General features: G+C 48.5%; 2 protein-coding genes across 3 annotated transcripts in view; both read left to right on the top strand.

Annotated features, from left to right (window-relative positions):
• The first annotated feature begins 371 nt into the window (after positions 1–371).
• PIP5K1C (phosphatidylinositol-4-phosphate 5-kinase type 1 gamma) lies at positions 372–22,900 on the top strand. 2 transcript variants are annotated; one of them, XM_026068933.1, is made up of 17 exons: positions 372–403; positions 2,777–2,863; positions 3,214–3,344; positions 3,953–4,070; positions 6,042–6,194; positions 8,015–8,314; positions 8,846–9,051; positions 10,563–10,646; positions 11,153–11,201; positions 12,208–12,292; positions 12,671–12,832; positions 13,839–13,977; positions 14,272–14,304; positions 16,899–17,003; positions 17,286–17,418; positions 17,877–17,923; positions 22,095–22,900. In XM_026068933.1, exons 3-16 carry the CDS (start codon positions 3,304–3,306, stop codon positions 17,907–17,909), a joined length of 1,641 nt encoding a protein of 546 aa, XP_025924718.1. In that variant the 5' UTR covers positions 372–403; positions 2,777–2,863; positions 3,214–3,303; the 3' UTR covers positions 17,910–17,923; positions 22,095–22,900. The 2 variants fall into 2 exon arrangements, with proteins under 2 accessions (XP_025924718.1, XP_025924719.1); XM_026068934.1 differs by lacking the exon at positions 17,877–17,923.
• A 3,030-nt stretch (positions 22,901–25,930) lies between these two features.
• The window catches only part of CACTIN (cactin, spliceosome C complex subunit), a 7,029-nt gene continuing 6,252 nt past the window's right edge, over positions 25,931–26,707 (top strand). The window contains exon 1 of the mRNA XM_026068950.1: positions 25,931–25,941. Coding sequence (XP_025924735.1) covers positions 25,931–25,941 — 11 coding nt within the window. The remainder of the gene's footprint in view (positions 25,942–26,707) is intronic.

The following is a 26,707-nucleotide window of genomic DNA, read 5'->3' as shown; positions in this document are numbered from 1 at the left end:
TGAAGGATTAAGGGTTGTTTAATGGTCTCCATCTCCTACGCTTCTAGGAGTGCTTCATAACAGATAAGGGAATGTCAGACTCATACCTGGAAATGGGTGGCCTTAAATCTAGCATTTCTGTTTGGATTTTCTGAAAGTTGGTTTCTCTCTTCATGAGTTGGCTCTGAATACGGAGCTTCTGAAGGTGAAATTGTTTGGGTGAACCCCATAACTTCAGACTCCTGCATTAGTGAAACTGAAAACTGAGCAAAAGCAGCTGCTTTAAAGGCCTTTCTGCTTATTTGAATTAGGCTGTTCTCTGAATTTTTTTTTTTTTTTTTTTTTAATCTCATGTCCCTATTTTTACCGATGTTCTCTCCTTCTCTCCTCAGGTCAGGCACTGAAGAAGACAGCCATCACTGAGGTGAGATGTGTAAAGCTGATCTTAGAAATCCCATGCTGAGAGATGAGAACACAGAGCTCTAGGAAACGCTTCAGTATGACTTTTTGAACGAAGCTGGATTTTAAAATACACTTAACACTACTGAAAACTTGATATCAGTTGCTTGGGAGAATGAAAATTAGTGGCAGGTCTCCAGAGTCTTTGTCTTGGTGTGACCACATCCAGGAAGGGGATGTGAAGGGATTTTGCCCACCATATGGCCAGTTTTAGCCGAGTACATACACATCCACGATGTCTGTATGTAAATGGTTGGATCTGGCCAAGTGCACTGTCTCCAGTTATCTTCAGGTAATGGTGTGGAAGAGGTGTACAGTCTGTAGCAGAGAGCTGATGGTCATCTCCAGTGTTCTGTGTTGGGTCTCACCTGCTCCTGGGAGCGAGTCGAGGTGGCTGTAATTTGTGAAGCCCTAAAACRGGGGGGCATCTCTGGGGAGTGCTCTTCTCTCACACATTATCCAGGTCGCAGGTTGCTGAATCACTGTTACCTTCTGGAGCAAAACTCTTTGCAGTTGGCAGCAGGGAATCTAGTAGGTGGATCTGTGCCTGAAAGCTGCTGCCTGAAGCCCACACTCATGGCTTAGGGCACCATGTTTGAGTGATTTTTGTTTGATCTAATTTTCTGACTTATCCCTTTATATTACTCACCTGGGATGATGAGTATTTCTATACATGAATAACAAAATCTTTCCATAAAACTGCCAGGAATGTGACACTTGAACCTTTTTACCTCCCCAGGAATGTGCATAGTTAGAAAACTCAAAACTTCTGTAAAAGCTAATTGCTTTCTTCAGTGCACAAGTAGCCCAACCTTTTCTTGCCCTGGAAACACAGTTACGGTTAGAGCAAGGGACTGCGGAATGGACTTTTGTTACTGCTTTTCATGTGATGGCAATTTGTTTAACCAATACCTGTGCCTATTAATCACTTTACGAGAGGTGGTTGAGCCACATGGAGAGGCAGGGCTGTACAGCTTGAGTTTGCCTGTAATAGGATACAGCCTGTTAGTTAGAAGGTGCAAGGAAAGGATAAACTATACTGCTAGTCACGACTGCTTGGAGAAAGAGTACTTGGAAGCAAGCTCGGCTATGCTAAATAAATGTTTAAAACGGAGCAAGAAGTAAGGTTTTTGAAGGAAAAATCAGACAGGCTCTTAGTTCCAGAAGTTCAAGCAGCTTGACCAGAAATAGCTGCAAGCTCTTGATTAAAAACTAAAGCACAAAGAACTTCTGTAGCCTGAACAAAATTATATATTGTCTGCTCCAGACATCAGTTCTGAGAGATGGCTCTGCACGGCACTTGAGAGAGCCGGTGATATAATATCATCACTTGGGAAATGACCTTGGATCTCTCTGCACACTGCTTAAAGGAACATCCAAAGCCTGGCTGCTCGTTTACGTAACAAAACCCCAAGTGTAGTTGGTGGTTCATCAACATGTTCAGCGAACTGCTGCGCTTAACAATCTGCTGGGCTCATGGAGAGCTGGGGAGCCCATGAAACTGCCCCACAGCAGAGTCCTGCCCTACGCTTGGGGTTGCGGAAGGAGCTCTATCAAACTTTGCCATACATGATTGACTTGGTTTGTAAAAGGGTACATTCACAATCTGCTTGCTCCTGGATCAGCAGCAAAGGCCTGGAACGACTTAGAAGGGGAAGAAATGGGTTAAGGAGTAGATTTGTTCCCTCTCTGAAGTGCTGGCAGTCCTATAGCATTTCTGCAAAATTTTGCAAAACTTCAGGAAGAGCTGTTATTGCAGTTCACCCTGTGTGGGCTTATTCTTTGAATTGTTATCGAATGAGATCTTGCTTAAATGGATTATCTCCATGTGAACACAGGAGTGGGGTTGTGTTATCCATGTTATCTGTCTCTTATTTCTCCAGTGAAGTGTGAGGTATTGCTGTGAAACCTGAGGGCATGGGATTTTCAAAAATAGACTTTTCCCTGTTTGATTTAATACATCACTATTTGGTTTCTCATTGATTACAAAGTTAAGCAGCCTGGGGATCTGGCACCTGGGAAACAAACCGATCTTTCCTGAGTTCAGTATCTTTGCTGAGGACTCTGCCCTTTTAGCACTGTGGGTGTCGGATGGAGAGATTGGGTATTCTCAAACTTGCTGTCTTGAAGGATGGGTGTATAATTCAAATAGCCTTGTTTAAAGCTTGCTGGTGCCAATTAGACCTGTTTGCACTCTGCGGCTTTTTACACAGTGATAGAAAGGGATCACTACATCCTTTATGACAGTGGTAGCATGGTCCTGCCTATGCCACTCTGCTTGTTCTTGTCAGCCAGGTCAGCTTTTCTTCTGAGTTTTAACCATGCTTTTTCATTGCAGGGGCCATCGCTTCCGGGACAGCCTGGCCAAGGAAAGAAGATAGGTCATCGAGGAGTTGATGCTTCTGGTGAAACCACCTACAAAAAGGTCTGGTTTTGTGGTGTGGGGACCAGTAACTATGTAGGCAGCAGGCTGAGAAGAGAAGCTGGGTCTGGGGATTAGATATAGCACAGCTGAGCTTTCCTGGTTTAGTTTGTTAATAGCTACCAATCTGATTTAGATTTTATGCAGTACCCTTGTACCGTATAATCTTGCTGTTTGCAAACCTTCTGAAAGCCTGAATCCATCTATTCAGCAGCTGGTTGAACTTGTTTAGCAGTAGGTAGTGCCTGGGACAACCCTGTAAGAGTCACAGCATGACTGTACTGTAATGTAGGGAATATTATTGCAGTAATCTGCTGTGAAATGCTTGYTGACTGCTCTTTTATTTTGGCCAGACCACTTCGTCCACTCTGAAGGGGGCCATCCAGCTAGGGATTGGATATACTGTCGGCAATCTGAGCTCCAAGCCCGAGAGAGATGTCCTGATGCAGGACTTCTATGTGGTGGAGAGCATCTTTTTCCCAAGGTAGGGGACTGGGAAACAAAATGAAGGGAAGAGTTATTTCTTTTCCTCTCACTAATTTTTCAAGAGAGCTTCCATCTGTCTTTGGATCACAGCGATGGATGCTCTGAATATTATAAATATGCATCTATTTCATACAAACACAACAGTGGGAAGTGTTAGATTCTGCAGTTCACTGGTTTGCAAGGAAGTACAATGTGAGATGCGGTACTATATTCTTGGGTTTGTTAGCCTTATTAGGTGTTTTTCTTCCTACCTGTCTGCCTAGAATTTCTTTCTAGAAATTACACCTCGTTTGAGACGGAGGAAACTCATTCTGGCAGCTCTCTGACCRTGTGGGTAAACAAAGCTCATAAAAGCTATATTCTGTGGGTAAATACCTTCAGCTTGCCAAGTGGCTATTCCTTGCACCCTTTGGAAATAGATTTTGGCAGATAAATTAATGCTTTATTTCCTTGTTGTCCTGCCGCAGAAAAAAAGATATTTTGTTCCTAATATGTCTTTTTTCAAGGCTCAATTTATCTTTAATATACRGCAGCCTTGATGTGAATGTACATATCTGGTAAATGTTAATATAGAGGCTGTCCTCACCTAGTGTCTGTTCTGTGCAGCGAAGGAAGTAACCTCACTCCAGCTCACCATTATGCAGACTTCAGATTCAAAACCTATGCACCAGTGGCTTTCCGATACTTCCGAGAACTCTTTGGGATTCGTCCAGATGATTATTTGGTATGAATATACTATTGGATTTCTGTCTTTCCTGCTTTATTTGAGTTGGTCTGGAGTAACAGTAAATCTGCCCCTAAATCAAGGCTGTCAGCTAATCTTGCTGAAAAAGGGACAGAGAAGAGTCAAGGAATCACTCTGATCCCAGCAAGGAGTGGGAACAGGCTGTGGCTTTAGAGCCTCTGCTCCCATTTGGAGGAGTTCCAGTGACAGTCCCAGCAGGCACTGTCACCACTGAGCCAAAGTCTTCATTTCTGAAGAGGTAACTGCTAGCTTACACTGGAGGGAAAGGAAATGATCTGCTGTAAGGGTGTGCAGTGGAAGTTATGTTACAGGGTTCCCTCTCTGTTGCTTGTGGTGACAATAACTTACTCTGTTTACAAGCAAAAGCAAAAGGAGCTTTGTTCTGCTGGGTGCAACCCTGTAATGTCCCCTGGGGCTCTGAGGACAAAGATGGGAATTTTTCCTTGTGTACTCACTCGAGAACTATGTGAATGTAGTTTAGTTAATCATCTTATGAAGACAGAATAAAATCCAGCCTGTTCTTGTGCTCAGAAGGCTCTTCAGAGCTAGAAAGGCTGTTTTTAACATAGCCAGTAGTACAGGCTGATGAGACTTGGGATACACCAGCGGTGAATTTGGTCCCTTGAATGTATGTGATGCCCTGCTCTTTAAAACAGGACATTTATTGAACTGGAGAAGGGAGCACAACAAGTAAGTGCGCAGGCGCGCGTGCACACGCCCCCCGCCCCCCACCCAGCCCTTTTCAATAGCCCTTTTTTCTGACTCCAGCTGTAGACAGGGGTAGTTGTGGCTGAAAACATACAAGTACAAACGAGTCCGTGCCATTGCACGGCTTGACAATAACAGCATCCCATCTATGCCATCCGAGGTAATGTTGGCCGATTTGATGAGTGATTCAAAACTTGAGTGAGGCAAAGAGCCTGCCTCAGTTCCAAAGGTCACAGCTCTGATTTGTTGCTGCTTCCCCTGATTTTCTCTTGCCTGCCACAGCAGCAAATGCCTTTAATTATGCATGAGATAATTAACTTGATAAAGTCTTGGATCGTTAGTCTGTGCAGTGCTGAAAGCTGTTTTCAGTATGTAATGATGAGCATTTAATTTATTGCTCTGATTACGTCCGTTACACATCCAACCGCCTTCTCCCCGTCTTACCTCTTTGGTGGCACCTCCAACATAAAGCTGCCTTGAACCCACTTGACATTTGCAAAGGTTTTGGGGTTGGTACCTAGCTGCAAAGTGTTTTGCACTCACGTGCATGCTTGTGCTTTCTTTCGCTCTGCTGCTAGGCATGTTCTCAGTTGAGGATCTGCTGTTTGCATACTAATGTCTAGAAATGTCCTTCCAGTTCAATTCCGAATACAAAACCCCTTGCTGTTCTTAGATAGTGCTGATTCCCGTCCTCTTGTTTGGGGACCTGGTCTGATACTTTTCACGTGTTCCTAGCAGTACTGAGGAGGTGAGATGTGACTATAAAACACATATCTAACAGGGCAGCTCAAGACTGAGAACAGCCAGTGCATTTTGTTCCCTCCAGCACAGTGATATATGGTACCCTGAGCAGACTGTCATATCTCTTAAAATCCGAGCATTCTGTCTGTGCTTGTGGTAATGTGCTGAAAGAAGCCCAAATGTGATACACATGTACACGCACAATGGGAAAAGATAAGATGTCATTATTCAGCCTGAATGTTACTGAAAGCAGCAGATTAGCTTGATTCTGAGCAGCTGGGATGCTCTGAACTGTAATCTTGCTCTCTAATTGTAAATTGTCCATCAACTTTGCTGCTTAGACCTAACCCATAATGAAAATAATTCTCATTTAAGCATTGCTACCTCTTAATCTTGCAGGGAGACTGCATGCTGGGAAGGCTCAGAAGGACGTAGAACTTGGTATGCAATGAGCTGGGGCTAAAGACATAATCTTTTTTTTTTTTTTCTTTTCCTCCCTAGTATTCATTATGTAACGAGCCTCTGATAGAGCTGTCGAACCCTGGTGCCAGCGGCTCCCTCTTCTATGTCACCAGCGACGATGAGTTCATCATAAAAACTGTGATGCACAAAGAAGCTGAATTCTTACAGAAACTCCTTCCTGGCTACTACATGGTGTGTATCACCCTGCACCCTGGGCCTGGCTTGGGTTTGTAGTGACAATGTTTCTGTACAAAGTATTGCACAGGGCATGTCACCCACCTGGGTTTCTTGTGGCCTGCCTGCCCTGCACCTTTGACAACATTAACAGTGTGTCATGAAGCCTGTCCCAGAAGCACAAACCCTGCCAATTATTTGCAAACTCCTTAGATAAATTTAAGGCAGATAATTGTGTCATAGCTCGTGGACATGTTCTGGCCTGAAAAAGGCTCCCCAGGTGTCTGTTTCGGAGGTCTTGAGATGACAAGTAGTAAATCAGAACCACAACCCCAGTGCCTAGAAAGGTGTATAAACCAGCAACTGTCTCTCTGCATAACTATATCAAAGGGTCCAGTTCTATAGATGAAGGCGTTGAAATTTAGTTGGGGCCACCCAGAGATTTTTTTGCCCTAGAGATGTGGAAGTAAAGGTTGTATTTATGGCAGGTGATGTTAAGGCTGCCCCGTCTGTGTGTGTTGCAGTGCATCCGATTTATGTGTTTGCACGCTGTTTTTTCCGAAGATACCTCTCTCGCTCAATGTGCGCTGGGTAAAATTTTCCRAAGTTAGCCAGGGACTTGCGTGACCGTATATAACTGACAGACAGTCGCTTGCTTTTGAAAGTGGCACTTAAGCTCCTGGATAGTATGAGCTCTTTTGGAAAGCGTTACATGTTGCCTAATGCATGTAGTAAATGAGGTGGAGGGATTCTGAACGGGAATGGAAAGAAGCACTGTTGTCCTGAATTCTGCAGTTGTCTCGGCCAGCGATCAATTTAAAGAATTAAAGCGACTTACCTGCCTGGTACACAGGTGTGTGATGCTTGTTGTAGCATTCAGATGTTTGTGAGTTATTGGGGTGCTACATGTGATCTCTCTGCTGCTTTGCGGAAACTCGCCAGCGTAAAACGAGCTAGTGAAAAGGAAGCGGAATGGTCACATCCTGAGTTACCTTTAAGCTGGGAAAGTGGTGTTTGCGTTTGGTCTTGGCTGCTGCTGTGGTGCTTTTAGCTTGCGCTGTGTTGAACAACACGCTCACAGAGGGCTCCCTCGTGTGCCCAGTTAGGCAAGGTGAGATGAGGGGCATGAAATTTTAATACGGTTTTGCTTCTGCTGTCTGTCAGAGAATCTGTCAGGTCCGTCCTTTCTTTCATAGTGTGCAGAGATGTTCTGTTTCCTTCCCAAACTTCCCCAAAGCTGAACAAGAAAATCATGCCTGTCATGTCATTTCTAATAATACAGCTGCCTAAAAAAGGACATGATAGCAGAGCAGGATATCCGTGCTTTCTGGCCAACTGTGTGTTTTATAGGATGACTCTAAAAGAAGGAGAAAATTGGTGTTGTTTTGTTAGAAATATTGTGGTCCTGGTTTATTCTGGGCCACAGAACAGCTCTTGATTTCTGACGCTTCTAAACAGATGAAGATAGCTGATATTTTTAAACTTGAAGTTCCCACTTATTTGTATTTATTTCTCTTTCAGTTTGGTTTCCCTTTTTTAGCTGCTGTTGATGGGGAAAGCAGGGAATTTCCGGACTTGGTTATTTGCCCRGAGAGATCTGAACATCTGATTCCCTATATTCAAGGCATAGTGGTATTTTCAGGTCCTAAAGCCACTGAAATGCAAGAATTTGTCAAATTTATGCAGTAAGCTTTCATGCAAAGTTCAGAAAATCTCTAGTTGAAGAACCCCTAGTCTGCTGACAGCTCCAAGATCCTTTAACATGGGCTCTGTATTGAACACAGCAGGAGTCTTCTGCCAAAATGACCTTTCCTGATGCTTTTCCAACCCTGCTGCAGAACCTGAACCAGAACCCACGGACGCTGCTACCAAAGTTTTATGGACTCTATTGCGTGCAATCGGGGGGCAAAAACATCCGCGTGGTCGTGATGAACAACATTTTGCCTCGTGTGGTGAAAATGCACCTGAAATTTGACCTGAAAGGCTCGACCTACAAACGCCGGGCATCCAAGAAGGAAAAAGAAAAGTCCAGCCCTACGTACAAGGACCTAGACTTCATACAAGACATGCCTGAGGGCCTGATGCTGGATGCGGACACCTTCAGTGCATTGGTGAAAACGTTGCAACGAGACTGCCTGGTAAGGAGGGGACAGTTTGGGGAGCGGGTTAAGGAAGTTTGTGGCTCTCRAGCGTGAGGAAGAGCTAATGATTGAGAACCTTGCTAATCTGCTAACCCCAAAGCAGGGATAAGTCCCTCCACTGCTCCTCCCCTCTAAAAGCAAAGCAGTGAAGTTGAATCTCATGATAGTTTCTGAGAACTAAGACTGCGTTCATTTGCCTGATGCATCCAGTTGTGGCAGTCTGCCTCATTTGTAGCTGGCCTGTTTGGGCTAAAAAAACCTTTTCCTATACAATGTGCAATAGCTGCGTGGTACAACGGTGTTACTTGTGAGTCCTCAGCCCTTTGGGTTGTGGGATGGCTAAAATCTATGAGATTAAGTGAGTCCAGAAATGACTGGTCAGAAATGCTCAAGCTTTGGCTAAGGAGCTGTTTGCATGAATATTGAGGAGCTGTTCCAGGCTTTGGGGTCTGTGCTGCATTTGAAGTAGCTTGTAAGCAACTGCTGGCTTGACTTGTCTTTGTTCTTAAACTCAATACTAACCTGTAGGTGTTGGAAAGTTTTAAAATCATGGACTACAGCCTCCTGCTTGGGGTTCATAACATAGACCAGCAAGAACGGGAGCGACAGTCTGAGGGAGCCCACAGCACGTCGGATGAGAAGCGTCCCGTGGGGCAGAAGGCACTTTACTCCACGGCCATGGAGTCCATCCAGGGTGGGGCTGCCCGGGGGGAGTCCATAGACACAGACGACACGTAGGTGAAAATCTGCTTCTTCTGCACTGCTGGGAGGGGTGGAAGCGGAGACTGAAGTAGTAGATCCCTAATTGTGGCCGATGTGAGCTGTGGGAGTGGCATCTCTCGGGGAGGTTATGGAGAACTGCTGCCAGTAAAGCAGTGTGCTGTGGCAGTGTTGTGAAAGCAGGAAGCTGGGGTGGGAAGTAGACTCCAGCCTTGCGGTGATTTTTGCCTAGAAATCTTTAACCTGGGCCATAGGTTGTTGGCCCCTGTTACAGCCTCTAAAACACCATCTGTGCTCTGGGGAGGAGAAACTAGCTCAGTTCTAGCTCAGCATCCAAGTATTGGAGTGGAAGTAGGGATCAGCCTGTCCCTAGGAGCTTGGTGTTCATTTTTGGTCACTTCATCTTTGGAATAGCTGACCATATCCTGAAACCTTCCTAGTGTGGTTAGCAAACGGCCTTTGCTCAGCAGAGAGGTGAGTGCTGGAGTAACTGGTGGAGCAGTGGGTCGGGGCGTTGCCCAGTAGCCGGCCTGTGCTGTGCCTAGGCTGTGTCTCTTGAGCCTCAGATGGCTCCTGTGACCGTCTCTCTGGCTCCGTGGTCCAGGCTTGCTAATAAGCGGTGGAGTTTGCTGCGTTTGCCACCGGCAGCCGTGCTGTCTGAAACCAGCTGCTCCAGTTTCAACAGAGGATCAGTCATGCTGGAGCCAGGAAATACTTTGGTGTTGCCATTCTTTCAAAAAGCATCCTTAATTGCAGTGGCCTGCCTGACGCCTGCCTGCTCCTGATCTGCACTGGCCCTAGTGCTGCTGCACCTTTGACGGGATTGTGGATTGAGCGGATGGGACTGGAAATACCCTCATCCTTAAACATTTGCTGCCCTAACAGGCAGGCAGCTCCTGCTGACTTGATAAATAATCTGGTCCCCAGAATAAAATAGCATTTTATGCTCCAGAAATCTCAGATACCCAGGATACAGAAGAAACTGCTAATGGCTGCATAATGCCTGGTGCAGGGAGCAGCTTTTGTGTGTGATAGGAGCTAACACCCAGCTGCTGGGTGCCTGAATGAGGAGGGTTGTTCCTCAGATACCATCTTTATAAACTGCCCCGGGACACATCCCCCCCAGCTGTCACAGAATAGTTTATGGTGCTTCTCCCGAGCGACTGATTTCAGCCTCAAGCATGCACTCATGTCCTGTAGCCAAGAAAATCCATGCGATGCTTTCTGGTCTGGGTAGGGCTATTGCCATGCAACGCGTGTCCTTGTGCTGCTGTTTTGTGTTTAGAGATCCAGGCAGGCACCTCCAGGGACACCTTGCGTGAGATGGTCTGGGTCAGTAGGGGACTTGCCATGGTTCTGCGCAAAGTGACCTTGCAGGTTTTGTGTTGTGCCTGACCACCGCATCACTGAGCCCTCTTTTCGGTGTTGCCATCTSCCCTCCCAGCTGAAGGTGAAGCACAGATCTCGGGGTATTACAGCCCTTCTTTTTAAGGCTTTGCTCACTGGGGTTTTGTCTTACCTGCAGAATGGGAGGAATCCCAGCAGTGAATGGCAAAGGAGAGCGTCTCCTGCTACATGTAGGAATAATAGATATCCTTCAGTCATACAGGTAAGGCAGCTTTGCAGTCATCTGTCCCCTAAGTGTCTTAACATCTGTTTTTATACTGAATGAAAGCAGGAAGATTTTCCTYTCCTGAAGAGTTTGATAACGAGTAGGCAGGCTGCCTAAAGCAGTCTGTCCAATGCATGTCAGAGGCTGTGAATTTTTATCTCGTCCTTAGAACAGCTGGTGGCACAAAGCCGTTTTTCTAAGGTATAATGAGTTGCTCATGAAGAAGTTCCCTGTCTCTGTACCTAGGATGGGTAGATGTTTTTCTGCCCCTCTTCCAGCCCAGCTCCTCCCCACCTGTAGTGTTCCCAGGCGGTCCTGACCTGACTGCAGAGATGCTGGTGTGCACAGCTGACCTTTCTTGGCTGGAGGAAAGCTATGCTCCAGATGAAGGAGGAATCATTAGCAACTCTGTCATCTCTCCTGTGCGGGGTATGAAAAGTGGCTTGGATGTAGAATACAGACCTGAATCCAACTCTTTCTCTCCACTTCTCCTCTGAAATTAGGTTCATCAAGAAGCTAGAACATACCTGGAAGGCCCTTGTCCATGATGGGGTGAGTGCCTGTACAGAGGCAAGAATTGTCGAGGCCTTGCTGGGGGTACCTGCCTTGGTTTCCTTTATACTAGTTGGTGCCAATTATGTCACTATTTATAGTGCCTGAACTGGTACAGTTGAAGTTGATGAAAGGAATCGTTCTTGCCTCTCATGCCTGCACAGCGGTGTAGTACCACTTATTCCCAATCAGGTTTTCTTGCTCACTCCACCTCCTCACATGCTTAGCTGTCATGCTACCAGCTTTCCTCCTCTGCTCCCATCTGTCATTTCCCTCCTCCCCATGACACCAGGAGCTGTATGCACAAGGCGTGTGCATTCTTTTATGTGTTGAGGAGCCCTGTCTTTGCTCTCTTGGGTAATTGACTGTGTTTCCACTTCAGTAAGCTATTTATTACTAAATCCCTTTCAGTGTTCCTCTGCTGTCTTGTCTCCTGCAGCAGCCAGGTGTGTGTTTACAAAAGAGTAACTTCAGATGTGGAAACTATTTTTCAGTAATGCATATCCTAGCTTCTCTTAAATAATAAGGCAAGGGAAATGTGTCGATGCCGAGTCATAGTAGCACAGCAGAACATCAGAAACAGACAGCCTCCGTCTTAGAATTTTAAGCTGAAAGCGCAGAACATTTGAAATGTGTGGAGACCCTTGGCTGAATTTTGGTGTCCGTGTCAAATGCAGATATATCCAGGTGTGCTTTGAATGTCAGCCAGCAAAACCAGAAGAAATTTGACGGATGTAATCAGACCAATATTCCAAAAATCTGGGAAGCCTATAAAGAAATCAAAATCCATTATAAAATTATAGTGAGAATGTAATCAAATGCAATCAAATCAAAAGCAATGCTTCAGGTTTATATATAGCATTAATCAGATCATTTCAGTTAAGCCTTTCCATTTTAAGGATCTATCAGTGCTAAATGTTGCTATAAAGGTTATATTGGTTGTTACAGAAATTCTCTGTCTTGGGGGATGACTTTTAAATGAAACAATTGCTTCTTGCCTTTGTAGGACACAGTGTCAGTACACAGACCCAGCTTTTATGCAGAGAGATTCTTCAAATTCATGACCAACACGGTGTTTCGAAAGAATTCCTGTAAGTGTACATAGTCCGAGAGCTGTTGTCCTTGCGACGTGGGAGAGGCAGAGCCTTATCTCCATCTTGCTGCTTCAGTCTGTGTGGAAAGCTTCTGGGCTGGAGTCTGAGCAGGCTTTTCCACTGCAGTATAAACAAAAGCTGGGGAACTGCAAAGCCCCGGGGTTGTCACAGCTTTCTTTGGCCTCCTCAGACTCCAGCCCAGAAGCTCTCCATGCAGCCTGACAGCAGAGATCAGTCTCCAGGAGATGGAGCCTGCAGAGCACACGCGTGTGTCAGAGGGCAGACACCTCTCCCTACAAAGGGGAGGGTGTCTTTGGTGTGAAGATAGTTGGTAGCGGTGGTAACTTCCTCGTCTCATTCACTCTTCTCATCTAGCTCTCAAATCATCTCCCTCAAAGAAAGGGCGTAGTGCCTTGCTAGCTGTCAAGACACCCGGTCCAACAGCTGCATTTTCGGCTAGCCAGCTTCCCTCGGAAAAGGACGAAACCCAGTATGATCTTCGTGCAGCCAGGAGTTACCCCACGCTTGATGATGAAGGTAATGGTCTCGTTTGGTGGCTGATGACTGTGTGATTACCCTCTCTCTCCTAGCAGTTCCTTAGCTTCCTCCCCTGTTCTCATTCAGTTCCCCACCGTGCACCAAACACACATCATCTTTGGTGGATAGTTCTTCATTCCATGTCTTGCTGTGCTTTGCAGGTGCTAAACTTAACCAGGGCAGGGGAGAAGGTAAGAGTATGTTGTTTTGTCACAGCACTAGCAGTTAGTTGTTTAGGGAAGCGACATCTCTGCATTGAAGAAAACCAAATCCCTTCTTTGCAGCACTGTATGGTTCTGCAGTAAAAATGGTTGCTTGCCTCACTGCTGCAAGGCAGCCGCTGCCAACTGGCACCAGCATTTGTAGACCAGATGCAATCAGAAAGTTGGTTCGTTGAATTTTCCACCCTTAGAGAAAGGGGACTGGGAGCTACAGGACTGTAATGGCAGTGTTTGGGAAGTTATAAGGGGGCAAGATCATGTGYTTGCAAAAAGGCAAATGGGTCTGCTTCTTTGCTGCCTTGTTAWCACTTCCATCTGCGCTGGATTTACAGATGAGTGGTGAAAGGCAAGATCCTTGAGTGCATAAGTGTTAGATTTCTACCCGTGCAAAACGGTGAGCACTCAATTCATCTCTTAATTCACTTGGATATTTATCTCTGGCAGTCCAAGCCTTTAATCCAGCTTTGGTTACCAGTGAGATGTTTTCATTGGCCTTATGCTTCTGGTAATGTCTTTAAACTCCTACCCTTGGGCAGGAAATGGTGCTTACTGTTTCTCTCTAGAGGAAGCCTATGTTGTCCTAACCTGCCTTGGGACGAACTGTTGCAGTCATGAACCCAGCTAAATTTTCTGTGTGTTCATAGTTTTAAGTGGCCAGTCCCAGTGTGGGTGTGCAGGTGATGGTAGAGTGGCCTGGCACAGGGCTGGTGTAGATAAGGTGTTGGTGTTTGACTACTCAGTTTTTCCTTCCTACATCTCTCCCTGCCCTCTGCTTGGGCCAGCAGGCAGGCCAGACCTGCTACCTTGCACGCCGCCTTCCTTCGAAGAAGCTACCACGGCCTCCATAGCCACAACGCTGTCTTCAACATCTCTCTCCGTTCCTGAGCGATCCCCCTCGGAGACCTCTGAGCAGCCCAGGTACAGGTGAGGACAGCACCCGTGCCCTGCTCCCACTAGAGTCAAGCGGTTGCCGTTCATCTTCATGCTGCAGATCTCAGCAGGCTGCCCTATGCTCTGGAATGCTAATGACCAATTTTAATTAAATCTCTCCTGGGAGCAAGCAGACACAGCTTTGATGGGATTAATTATTGCTGGGAGAAGTGTCAGCTGTTAAGTAGAACATCTCCCTCATGGGGTGGGGAGTTAGATTTGGGGGCAGTGTAGGATTTCTGTCTTAAATCCCTCCTCAAACTGTGCTGTTCTGGTTTCTTTCCACAGGAGGCGCACACACTCCTCGGGGCAGGACGGCAGGTGAGAAAAGTCACATCTCTTCTAACACTGCTGCACAGAGACCTCATGTTTGTCCCTGTCCAAAGGACAAGGAAGGCTTGGAAGGCTGAGTGTGAACCTCTGCAGTTCCAAGACTGGGGTGGTCCTCTACAGCATGACGAGCTTCTTCCTGCGATTGAATGATCCCATTTCTTTTACAGAATTTTCCTCACTAGCAGATCTCAGAGTGCTTTGCAAGGAATTTACTCCTGTTATTTGGTGGGAAAGGGGACAGCCTGAGTGAGTTGTCCAAACTCACCCAGCCAACCATCACCAGAATCAAGGGATTCAGTCCCTTATGTCCCTCTCTGGGTAAGCAAGCCTTAAAAGCAGGAATGTTCATCTCCTGTGCATCTGTCTGCCATCTGGGTGCACTGGAGATGAATATAGGAAAGGGTTCTGACTTTGAGAGGTACCGAGCACCCACCATCTCCAGGGAAGTAGTTTAGAGGCTGCACGTGTTTCTAGTGTTTTCAGAAACTCAAGTACTTTGGGGTTTTTTTCCCCTCCTGCAGTAATGGGCGGCTCAGAGCCAAGGGCAAAGTGTGACAAAAATTTCCCTACCGCATAGAGGTGTCGGGATTTAGAGGTGCATATCATATAATTACCTTGCATATTTGTGCACCAGTAAAACTGACTCCATTACCTATGTGTCAGAAGAATCTGAATGAGGACCCTGCATTTTTTTTGCTGATTTTGCCCTGGCTTCCTGGGACATCTTGTAAGTGTTGTAGATCCAGATTTTGAAATGCTCTCCAGAGACTCTGTTGTGAGGTATGCCATAGCCAGAGGAGCTAGCTGCTGGACAGGCTCACATCCTCTTTCTGCAATCAGTGTCTGGTGCTTTAGAGGAATGGAGTTTGCACCACCTCGCAGACATCTCATTCTAGTTTTTAATGATTTGTTGAGCTTCAGACCGGATACATGGATCAAAAAATTCCTTTCCGTGATATGTGTTAATGAGAACACCTCTGAATGGTGCGTGTCGCTGAGTCTTGGTTAGTCCCTGCCACTGGAGGGCAAAGACCTACTTGCTGAACACTCGTAGCACCTGTTGAAGCAGCTGGGACCCGTGAAGTATTTCACCTCCTGCACAGTCCATTGTTTGAAAGTGCTGAAAATCAGAGGCTTAAACTCAGATGCCTGTGACGGGACCCGCCAGGGAAAAAGCAGTGACTTCATCTGAGTCACTCCATGCTCCCTTTGTACATAATGGAGGGAGTCGCTGTCGGATGCAACTGCTCATCCGAAAATAGGCCAGGTGAATTGTGTCCTAGAAGTACTTGTCCCTGGACAGTACAGGGAGCTCAGTGATTTCCTCAGGKGCAGATCTCTCCATCACAGACTCGCCACAGTTACAGCCCCCTCGTAGATGTGGCCTTTGTTACTTTTTTTTTGTTTGGTTATTTTTTTCCCCTGTGTCTTCATTTCTGGTGCTGGTGTCTGTGTGTGTCACTTCTAGGGGAGCAGGGACCTGTGTATTTGTAAAGCACTCTGTGATCCCCTGGTGAAAGCCACTGCAAGAACAAAGTTATTAATGCACGAATCTCGGGGAATTTACATTCCTGAGCTGAAATGAAAAAGCCCTTATCCAATTTTCTCAAGCCTGGAATGTGTCACACCTCTGAATTATTCTAATCTGCTGGGGAATTCCCTCCAGGTTTCTGAAATCCACCACTGCAAGAAGTGGCAAGAGCCCTGGTGCCGGCACAGCCCCAGCCATGGCGAGCTGGACAGGAGTGCCGCCTGCTGGCTCCAGCTCCCAGCCTCCCTGCAGTGCTTCCCAGGGCCCTGCTCCCAGCCGAGGAGCGGCCAGGGATGGAGCGGAGCACGCTGGTACTGCTTATAAACCCACAGCTCCTTCCCTCAGAGTGTTCCCTTGGCTTGGCAAACACCAGCTCCTCCTTCCCATGGGGACTCTAAAACCAGCCCCACTAACATAAGCAATTACTTTAATAGCATGAGATATTAAATTGAAGGCAGTGCCAAAAACTGCTCCTGAGCGTGCAGAAAAATCTGATGTTAACTCTGGAGCACACCTGAACAGCTTGATGCGCTAGGAGCTTCAGAAGAGGTCAGAGGCTTTGGCCCTTGTGTTGTTAAGAGAGAACACCAGGCTAACTCTGGACACCGGTTTTCCCCAGAGACCAATTCCCCTTTTTCCTCCTGTATCCAATGTGACATTACCCATCTTTTCTGCAGGGTTGGCAACCTAATCCCTTTCTTCTTGTCCTCTTTTCCTACCCCTGTGGTTTCAAGCRCTGCAGTTTGAAGGGATTGGCCCTTTTGTCTGGGAATTTTGGTTATCTGAAATCTCAGTCCTGGGARGCTCTGACTGCTCCCTCTGAGCTGAAATCAATGGCTCGGTCTCTGCTGTGAGCTCTGTGCCGCGAGCGGCTGGCCGCAGGCTGCCGTGTGCCGAGGCAGACCAGCTCGGCTCACTCCCGTGGCCAGCTGCAGTGTGTGARGCTGACTCGGGGCTGATTTACACTGACCTAAAATTGAGAACTGTGCATGAGTAGAGGCGGCATAGTGCCAAACTAAGCATTTGGGCCTGTGCGTCTTCGGCTTTCCAGGTCACACGAGGAGGTGCGGGTTGAAGAAGAGCTTCAGCAGATCAGCGTAGAGCTGGAACCCAAGTGCGATGTGGAGATCGTAGCTCCCGAAGAAGACGACAAAGAGTGAGTGTTTGAGGGTTTGATAACTTTGCAGAGCCCTGCCCAGTGTTGTTTAATCTGTGGGATTTGTGCTGGAAGCTGGTTTTGTAGGTTGCCAACTTCCCTGGAGAGATAGGTGCTCCTCTAGACAGTTCAGTGAGACACTGCTGAGCACTGCTGCTTCTGGCCTGACCTGATCTGATCTTTCTGGATGTGAAAATGGAGCATCTGTGTAGTAAATCAGTCTTGCTTGCTCCTCCTTTTTGATCACAGTGACTAGACTCTGTCATTTCTTCCCCACTCCAGAGAGGCAGCTTCTTCAGCCTGTGCCATTGTAACGTCCACAGCTACAATAGAGGTGGAGACGGCCAGCCAGGCCTCCGAACCAGCCAGCCAGGCCTCGGATGAAGATGATGTGCCAGTCACAGACATATACTTTGTAAGATACCTTCTCTGCCTGGCTCGTTAGGGGTGTAACGTGAATGGTTGGTCTGAATTCAGGCAGTCGAGTGCGGGGCAGTGGTCTGCTCTATGCCATCCTTGTGTTGAGCACCTCGAGATCTTAATGCTGGACAGGTTTTTGAATCCAGAGAACTGGATTAACCCTTGAAGAACTCGAAACAGCATGTCATGGAGCCCAAACAGGTGACGCTGCTGCTGTAGATGAAACTGTAGATGTGCTACTCTACTTCTAAGCACCAGCACTGACGGGCTTAACTAGGCCAGCATGTTCACTCCTGGGATAAGCCAAGGTGAATCTCCTTCCTTCCTCAGCCAGGGTGCCTTGCTGCTTTCCTGCACACAAGTGTGCTGCGGTGACCTAGAGCCAGAAAGGAGGCTGTTGCAGTGGGGCTGACCTCAGGCTCTGGTGAACTTTGGCTTTTCCTTTCTCTGCAGGCAGATGCATTAGATGGTGCAGTGGAAATCTAGTACTGAGACAGGGAGTAAGTGAGGTGGTTGTTGGTTGGCAGCAGAGTGCCGTGGAGTCTGGGGCTGTATTCTTCAGTCAGCTCCCGCAACGTCTGAGCAGCTTCTGCAGGCTGGAGAGGAGTTCAGCAATATGTGCCTGTCCCCTGGACTCCCAGAGCAGTGCAGGGCTAAGGGTCTGTCCTGTGGCAGCTCTCCCCTGTGTCCTGGCACTGGAACCTTCTCATTAAGAGGTGGTCAGCTCCTCCCTGCTCCAACACATTGCTGTCAGATATATGGCGGTAGAGAAGAGCTGAACCCTGTGATAAGCTCCTTCAGGCTAACCTAAAAACAGCAACATTTGGCTTTCCCTGTGCTTGCGTGACTCTGCTGCAGAACTGCTCACTCGTTGCCGAGTCATTTAGAGGCTCGTGGGAGCTGCAGAAGGAATCGGCTCCATTTTAAGAGCTTGTCTGTTTGGGTTTTTGTGCATGCTGTTCAAAATGCAAACAGCTCCCTCTAACACTGGCTGCTCTTTCTTTGCCTGTGGACGGCAGCTGTGTGCAAGCTGCCTGCAGATACTGCCTGCTCCACTGGCAAGTGTCTTCTAGCAGGGGTCAGCTTCTCTTCCTCCCTGTCCCTGGGCATATGGACTCCTCCTGACTTTCTAGGGGCTGCTTTTTTTCTGGAGGAAGCTGTCTGTGTATAGTGTGTGCTCATAGAGAGCATGACTGGCTGCTCATCAGCATTTCATACTTCATCTGAGCCCTTGAGTTTTGCATTAAATGTGTGTCGTGCTGTGGAGTGTTTCCCTCACTGCTGGGATGAAGGGAAAAGCTGATTTGGGTTCCCACGGGCGCTCTCCTTGGAAAAATCACTTGAACTGCCGCTCAAGTGAGGCTGCACTTGAGTGCAGTGGGGCTTGGGCCAYAGCTGCTCTATAGGAGCACTCCAGGAGCAATGATCAGTGAAGGGAGGCTGTGTGCAGAGAAGGATTTGGCAAGTCCCAGGGGACTGTGGTCTTATCTTTGGCAATGTGCTTCAGAAGGGAAAGCACTTTATCCTCCTGTTCACCCACAGGGGAATAAAGGAGCAGAAACTGTGGCAGGGCACAGGCGCTGCTCTTCCCATGCACRGCTTTCCTGCCTGCTGATCCATTCAGGCCTGGAGTTGCCCAACCCCTCGTTTTGCTTTCTCTTTCATCCTCTCTTTCACATCATCCTTTTCTCCTCTGTTTCCTTTCTCACCTCACTTGCCCTCGGGCCATCCAGTTCACAGATGGGAGGTACTGGATTTACTCTCCCTGCCAGCGCAGACTCCGAACCACCTCGCTTTCCTCTGGGACTGTAAGTGAACATGCTAGCACATAGGGGAGCAGAGCTGCAGCTTTGAAACACTGGGGCTAGCGGCTCCATTTCCCTTGGATGTCATGGCTCTGTATTGTGTGGCTACTAGGAACCGGCCCGGTAAAAATGGGAAGCAGAGAGAAAAAATACTTAAGTGGATCTCAATGTAGGATCTTGCAGAAATGAGGACTCTGCCCCACTTATCTTCAGGCTAGTGGCACAGTTCCTGGAATGAGATGGGCTATAGTATCATCTAGCCCTTGGACAAATTTGCTGGCACCAGACCTGGCCAGAAAGTCAGAGGCATCTATATGTTTGCAGGTGATGTTAGACTTAGCTCCCTTGGCCCAGGAAGCCAGACTGGGTTCCAAAGAGACCTGCAAGATGTTTTGAAGCAGATAAAAATCCAGGTACAAATGTGACCTTTTAGGTCTCCAGCTGGTCTTTTTTTCTGCTGTCTGGGACACTGACCAGCTTTTAAAGCCAAAGGAGTTGAGATACACTGTTGGGTTTAGGAAAGGTTTCTGCTCCCCAGCCCTAGCCAGTGTGGTACTTCTGCTCCCTCCTCACCACAGGTTTTCTGTGAGCCATAAGGGTTTTCCTTTACCTTCTGAAAGATACAGAGGGGAAGTTCAGCATTTAGGGACTGAATCCAGAGCTCAGACTCCTCTGGGTTGTGATATTTCTCTTCACAGTTTTGGGGAGAGCTGATACCTTCCTCAGTGGGTAATGACAGTGTTGTCAGGGCCTCAGCACAAGCATTTGTCGTGTGGTCTTCTCAGTCCCTGCCTGTCTGGAACCAGGCCAGGGAGTAGTGGAGAGGCCATCAGGTGGGCAGGGTGCATGGGGAAGCAGGGGCAAAGCTTGCAACGTGCTCCTCAGCTTGGCTGATGGCATGAGAAAAGTGCTGTACCTATGTGGGCAAACAGGCGGCCTCTCCTTGCAGCTCCTCCTGCCCTTGTCTGCTGTGTTTGGCTGCCCCAGCACCGGAAGGGTTATTTCCAAGTATTGGATGCTCCTTTAGCTCCATGCTGGGTTTGCAGCTCTTATTCTGCCTGCATCTAGGCTCCCAAAAGCCTTTGAAAGAGGCTGGCTGGAGCATGGTGTTCAGTCAGAGTGGTTGGAAAACGGGGTGCAAAACAGGCTCTGCGCAGTGTTGAGTGCTCCTTCATCTCTAGCAGAGCCCTAGAAGAAGCTTCAGGCAAGGGTTTCTTTTCCTTCCTTCCTCCCAGTGGTCTCTGCTAATGCAGCTACAATTATCGCTGGGGTTCAGCATGTGGAGCCCAGTGCTTCAAAGCTCCTCTGGCTTCTCGTAGTTTCTTGTACATCTTAGACTGTTACTGTTGGTTCCTGGGCCGGGAACGCTCCCAGGCTTCTTCCAAGTACCCTGCTCCATTTCTTTCCTTTGCAAGCCTGGGCTCAGTCGAAGGAGAGAATTTCCTCTCTCCTTCAGATCTCGGCGCACCTCTAGAGCTGACAAAACCACCTCACAGTGGAAGCGGATCCCCCTGGGAAAAACTGGAAATGGACACCAGCCCTTGAATCTGCCTAGGTTTCTCTGTGTTGAGTCGGAAACAGAAGTGTATTTTTGTCATGCTGTTGCCCAGTGCTGTGACAGCCAGCTCCCTAGATACACATCCGTGTTCCCCTCCTTCTGTCCAAGATCCAGTTGTGTTTTGCCTCCTTTGTTGTACCTGTTCCCATCTCGCCACTGTCTACAAAAGTCTCATCACTGACTAACTGGTTCTTCTCTGTGACCACCATCCACCATGATCTAACCAGCCCATCTGCTGCCTTGCTTAGTCTGCAGGGAAGGGGGAAGGCACAGCAAACCAGATTCCACTCTAAAAGCCCCCTTGGACACCCAAGAGATGCCAGCTCGTAACATGTAAGGGGCTCAGGAAACAGGGGGCTGGTAGCTGGGACAGAGGACTGGGCAGCAGGAGCTGAGCCCTCTGTCAGTGCCCTTAGGTAAGTCACTTCCCACGTCTGTCTTGGTCCCTCTAAAATGAGGGTGAGGCTGTGGCAGGGAGCTGAGGTTTCTCTGGCACCTCAAAAGCACTAAAACCTGTCCGTGGTAGGTGCAGGGGGGGAGGTTGTGCCATTCCCGCTGTAGCTGGAGCAGGGTCCGTTGTCAGAGCTGCTGGCAGGCTGTCCCAGCTGSTGGGGAGCAGGTATGTACTGAGGATGAGGAAGGCTCCTCGCTGAGACCTGGCATTGAGCTCAGTTCTCTCCCTCCAGGTGGACAGCTGTTCTTACTGTATTGTCTCCTACTCTTTTATTTTTCTCCTTTTATTTTCTCCTCTTCTCTCCTTTGCTCCCTGCTCTGCTGCTGCTCTCCTTGCATTCTCCCCGCCGTCTCTGGCCACTCTGGCAGCCGACAGACGAGAGGAGTTGGGTTTACTCCCCGCTCCACTATAGCGCTCAACTCCACTCTGTCTCCGATGAGGAGAGCGATACAGTAAGTGTACGAGAAACATGTGCCGGGTGCCCGGTGGGTCAAGTTCGGAGCTCGTGCTCCCTCTGCAAGGTCAGCTTGCAGGAGGGAGCTGCTGTGGCCTCTGCAGCGTGGGGCTCTTGCATGGCTGTGGCAGAGTCCTGCTGCATCTCAGATTGGCTCAGTGGCAGCAGGCGAGAGACCAATTCAGCTCAACAGCGCTTCTGGCTTGTTCTGAATCATTTAGCGCAATGAAAGCTTGGGGATCTGAAGTGCTCTGGTCATGTTGTCATTACTGGAGGGTGCAAAACAAGCAGGCTTCTCTCTTCATGTTCGTTTTGATTCTGGGGATTTGGCTGGGCTCAGATCTAACTGAACGCAGAGCGGGTGCTCAGGTGTTGACTCTCTTCTCTCTGCCTCTTGCAGTAATCTCTATGCAGACACAGAAGCCCCAGAGAGCAGCGATTCCCTCTGCAGGTCGATGTGTTCCCTTTTCGTTGATGCAGCCRTTCCAGTGGGATGGGGAAGAGCTTGCTGACACCAGTATTGCTGCACTGCAGGATCCCAGGCACTGCATTTCAGAACGGAGCAAAACTCTAACCGTGTATTTCTACTTATCCCAGACGTGGGCAGCAAAGAAACCACCCGCTCACCCGCAGCTCCCAACGGAGACGTCCAGCTGGGTGTAGAGAATCCTGGGTAGTAACACAGTGTTTTTCCAAACGTGCACTACCGTAGCTACCTATCCATGTGTGATACTGTGAACCTTTTTAATTTTTTAATCATGTATTTATTTCTTTTATCTTTGCACAGAGACAGCACAAATGTGCTTTTTTAAACATTTAGTTTACTGCACTTTTTTTTTCTTTTTCTTTTTTTTTTTTCTTTTGGTTGTCATATATTTGTGCATCAGAAAGGAGTGTGAGACCTCACTGGAGATTTGGTAGGAGCACGTTGCTGGGGAGGGCAGGGACCGGAGTGGCTTCATTTGAGGCAGCAGTGTGGTCTAACCAACTGATGGAGTCAGGAGGTTTAAGGCTGTCCAGACTCTGCCACGATTTTGCCGAGTGACCTAAGGCAAGTCACTTAACCACTCTGTGCCTCGGTTTCCCCTGTGCTAATGGGTGTACAGTACCCACTTTCGTTAAAGCACTTAAACCCTGGGATGAAAGGTGCTATGTAAATGCAATGTATTAAAGGCCATTGAATAGAATTGCTCCCATGTTACAGTAGTCCAAAGTAGCCATGCCAATTTACTTGGATTCAAAAATCGCTAGTGACTTCTCTTGATCTGTAACACTGTGTGGGGGAAGCAAACGATTCCTGGCTATAGGGACGTGGTCACCTCGGCCCTCCTCCAGACGTCGCGATGGGTTCTGCCTTCACCACGTGCTGCGCTGCTCTGTGTCGCCCTGTCCCTTTGTGCTCGGAGTCCACGCTTTGTCTTACCGGCTGCCGCACCGACGTTTGCTCCAGGCTGCTGCCTGGTGACAGGCATGGACAGATGAGAACTGTGCATCTCCACAGACCAGCCTCGCTGGAGTGAGAGTTCCCGAGTCTGCCCAGCCCCAGGTGGGGTTTGCCCGGACACTGCATCCTACTGGAACCACTTAGCACCGCGCATGTTCATGGGTGTATCCGATTGCCAAGTAATCGGGGGTCACAGAACATTGGGTTCACATGTATCCTCCGTACCTCAGGGTAGTCAGGGAGACGCATGCACGTCCGCACACTGGAGGCAGTAACAGAAGCCTGGCTCTGGCACCTACTTGCGCCAGGCGGTATTGCGTTCATGGACWCTCTCTGTTGGACAAAAAGCTGGGAGACTCTCATGCTGCCTGTTGAAAATTGCTGCTTTGGATGTCAGAGATGTGGAGGGTTTGCTCTTCGAGGGCCGCAGGCTTTGGATGAGACAAGGAAAATTTYGTGTCACTTAGCAGTGTTCAGACTAGGCTCATCCTTCTCTCAGCAGGGTACTGTAGCRTTGTCTTCAATTCCCTAGCAATCCCCCCTCTTGTACCAGAGAGAAGAGAAATCCTTTAGAGCAGAGGGAGCTAGCTAGGTCTTGTCTGTGTGCTTTACAGGCCTTGCTCGAGAGAGATGGTCAAAGATCTCTCCATTCCCATTACAATCTTCAAACCGTCCTTGGGATTCCTCGTGGAGGAGTGTGGAAGTGGGACCCTGCTCTGGGAGCTCAGTCCCCTCTGATCTGTCCTCACGGCAGCACTCAGGACAGGTTAATTCAGGTCCCAGAAGGTGCCTGGGCCGGTGGGAAGCTCTTCCCCTCTGCAACRTGATGAACTTGGCGAGGACCTTCATGAGTTGACATTATTTCTTGCCTAGAAGTATGGGACCCAGACTTCCACCCCTTGCCTGCACATGCTGAAGGCAGTAAGGTGTGCTGCTCTCAGAGTACAGGCTGGGGTTCTTGCAAGCTGCTGCCATTAGATTTATTCATATATTTACCAGAGTAGTCTATCAAAAATCTTTTAAGGAAAYTCTCCCCTTTCAGTAGCTACTTGACAGCTAATTCACCTAGCAAGGAGCACTGCTCCATGATAGCCCCTTTGGCAGGCTGGGAAGGAGCTCTTAGATCACCACATCTCCTTGTGTTAGTCCTGTATGGGCTTTGCAAGCTGTGTGTGTCTAGTGCTACGGCAGGGCTCAGCAGTTCAGCGGAGGGGACTTGGGAGACGTGCAATACATACAGAGTAACTTGCCTCTGGGCTGAAAGCAAGAGGCTTCAAACAATGTTAAAAATGTAGCTGTTGTTCTTTTCCTCCGGAAGCGCAGAGCAGCCACTGTTAGGAAAGAGGCCAGTGGGAACTGTATCTCTTCTGCATCTTAAAATGTYGCTCTTGGGTTCTGCACTGGAAAAATGTAGTTCTGGGGAGGAGCCCAGGACGCTGCTAGGACTGTCTGAACCAAGTCCCAGCTGCCCTGGTGCCACCTTGTTCGTGGGCTAGTGGTTTTTGCCTCAGCTTGACTTTGCAAKCACACACTGACTAAAATTGAGCATCTTTCATTGTCTACGAGCAGAGACTGAAACTTTATTCCTTCCCCTCATTTCAGGGTGTTTGAAGCTGCTCAGCCTCAGTGCAGGAAGCACCTGAGCCCAACCTTCACAAAGGATCTTGGTGAATGAACTTTGCAGTCTGGAGCTGTGCTTGGTCCCAGAACACGTGGGGAAGCCCAGGCCTTTTTTTTGCAATATGTTCATTCCAAATGTTGTCTTTCCTCAGGCGTCCTGGCTTTTTGAGACAATCCTTGTGCGTGCAATTGTGTAACGCTGAACGCTTTGGAGCGAGTGAGTCTGCTAGAGTTACAAGCTCTCGGCTCTGGGTAGGTCCCATGAAAGGATGTGCAAAGGGATTAGAACAACTTTGCCAACATGAGGGGACCTTCCTAGGGACCCCCTAGCCTTTATTCAGGGAGATACTGATCTGAAATGACAACTGCYCCTTTCCAAGTCTGCACACAGTCCATGCTGTGTCACATTACTTGTCCAATTACCTCTGTGCTAAAGAACTGCTGAACCTCCACTTCCTGTAGAGGCTAAAAGGACCTTGGAGTTTAAAGCTTGCTCTTTGTCCATTACTTTGCATTCGGATACTTGCTGCCCAATGGGTAGCAGGGTCACAGCTTTGGGGAGCTTTGGAGCATTTCCTAACTGCTGCTAATGCTCCCTTTGGCAGGTTATACCAGAATCAGAGGAGGCAAGGACTAGGTCTTGCCCGCAGGAAAGAGCATCAACCCTTCTTGGGGGGGAAAGAGAGCCCTGGCCAGTCCTTGGTCTGAACGTCTCCCCAGCTGTACGTCCACCTCATCCTGGAAATGAGCTGCATGTACTTTCTCTGTTAGGAYTTTTCTCCAGTGACCCAGTTGATCGCTGGCTGCTGCTGTCACTGGTGTAACCTCCATGATGTCTGCAACTTTAAAAGGAGGCACTGTGTTTCTTCTGCTCCTCCAAGATTTGAGCAGAGTAGCCTAGTGAGACAGCATTTCCCAAGTAGCTTCGTTTGCCACTGCTCTCCAACCCCCATCATCCCGGCTTAGACCCTCAGCTCTGCATGAAGTGCCCTGGGGCGAAACTTGCTCTCTGCTAAGGCTTTTGGTGAGCTTTCAGCTTGGGCTGTTGAAGGGAGCATCTCTTGCCAAACAGCAAGAGTGATTGCCCCACTTCTGCAGTGAGCGTGGTCTCCTGAGGTGTGGGTGTTTAGGGTGATGTGTGCATGCGGAGCCCGGGCTGCTGCCTGCCACAAATGCCCACCAGGTATGGATTTGGCAAGGGGAAACAGGGGTCTCCTGAGAGATTTCTTCTAGGGAGATGTCTCAGTTTGCACAAGGTGGCAGGCAACTAAACTTGCTATAGAGTTAATGTAAAGAGCAGAGCCTTTACAAGCAGGTGCAGAGTGGAGGGATGGGACAAACTGGAAAGCTGGGGGTTGTCAAAGGGGTACAGAAATCCCTAAATGCTCATGAGAGATGGGATCCAGAGCTGCCTCTGCTGCAGCGTTGCCTCCTTGGGGGCCAGCGTTGCTCTGCATGCTGAAATTGCACTTCGGGGAGTCTTTTAGCACAGCTGGAGAGATGGTGGGTCTCGGCACTGAGCCGGCACAGCTGTGGCACTGGTGCGGGCAGGGCTCGGGGCTGGTGCGGGCTTGGTGGCCCTCGGTCCTCGCCTGGCTCCTAAATGCAGTGCAGCCGTCCCTGGCAGTACCGATGCTCCCCAGGCGGCCGGGACCAGCCGTAGCGTTTCCTTCTCTTCCCCGTTCCCAGCCAGCATCGGGCTCCAGCTCTTACTGAAAAGGAAAAGGCGAAGGCCGTGGCTCAGGCGTACGGGATCRCGTCCGATTTTCTTTCTGTTAGCGTCTACGTTAGACCCGTGTATCTTCTYTCGGCTGTTCGTGTCCCCAGCCCTTTCCTCTGTCCGCTCGTGCGTGTGCGCCATGTAACGGATGTATGTAAGCAGGCCGGGGGGTGGGGGGCTGGCGCTGGGAACGGGCTGCCAACCCATGGGTGTTGTCATGTTTCTCTTC

The sequence above is a fragment of the Apteryx rowi genome, unplaced genomic scaffold (genome assembly GCF_003343035.1).
Source record: "Apteryx rowi isolate R43461 unplaced genomic scaffold, aptRow1 scaffold_283, whole genome shotgun sequence".
NCBI lineage: Eukaryota > Metazoa > Chordata > Aves > Apterygiformes > Apterygidae > Apteryx > Apteryx rowi.
This window is presented reverse-complemented; position numbering and strand designations above follow the sequence as displayed.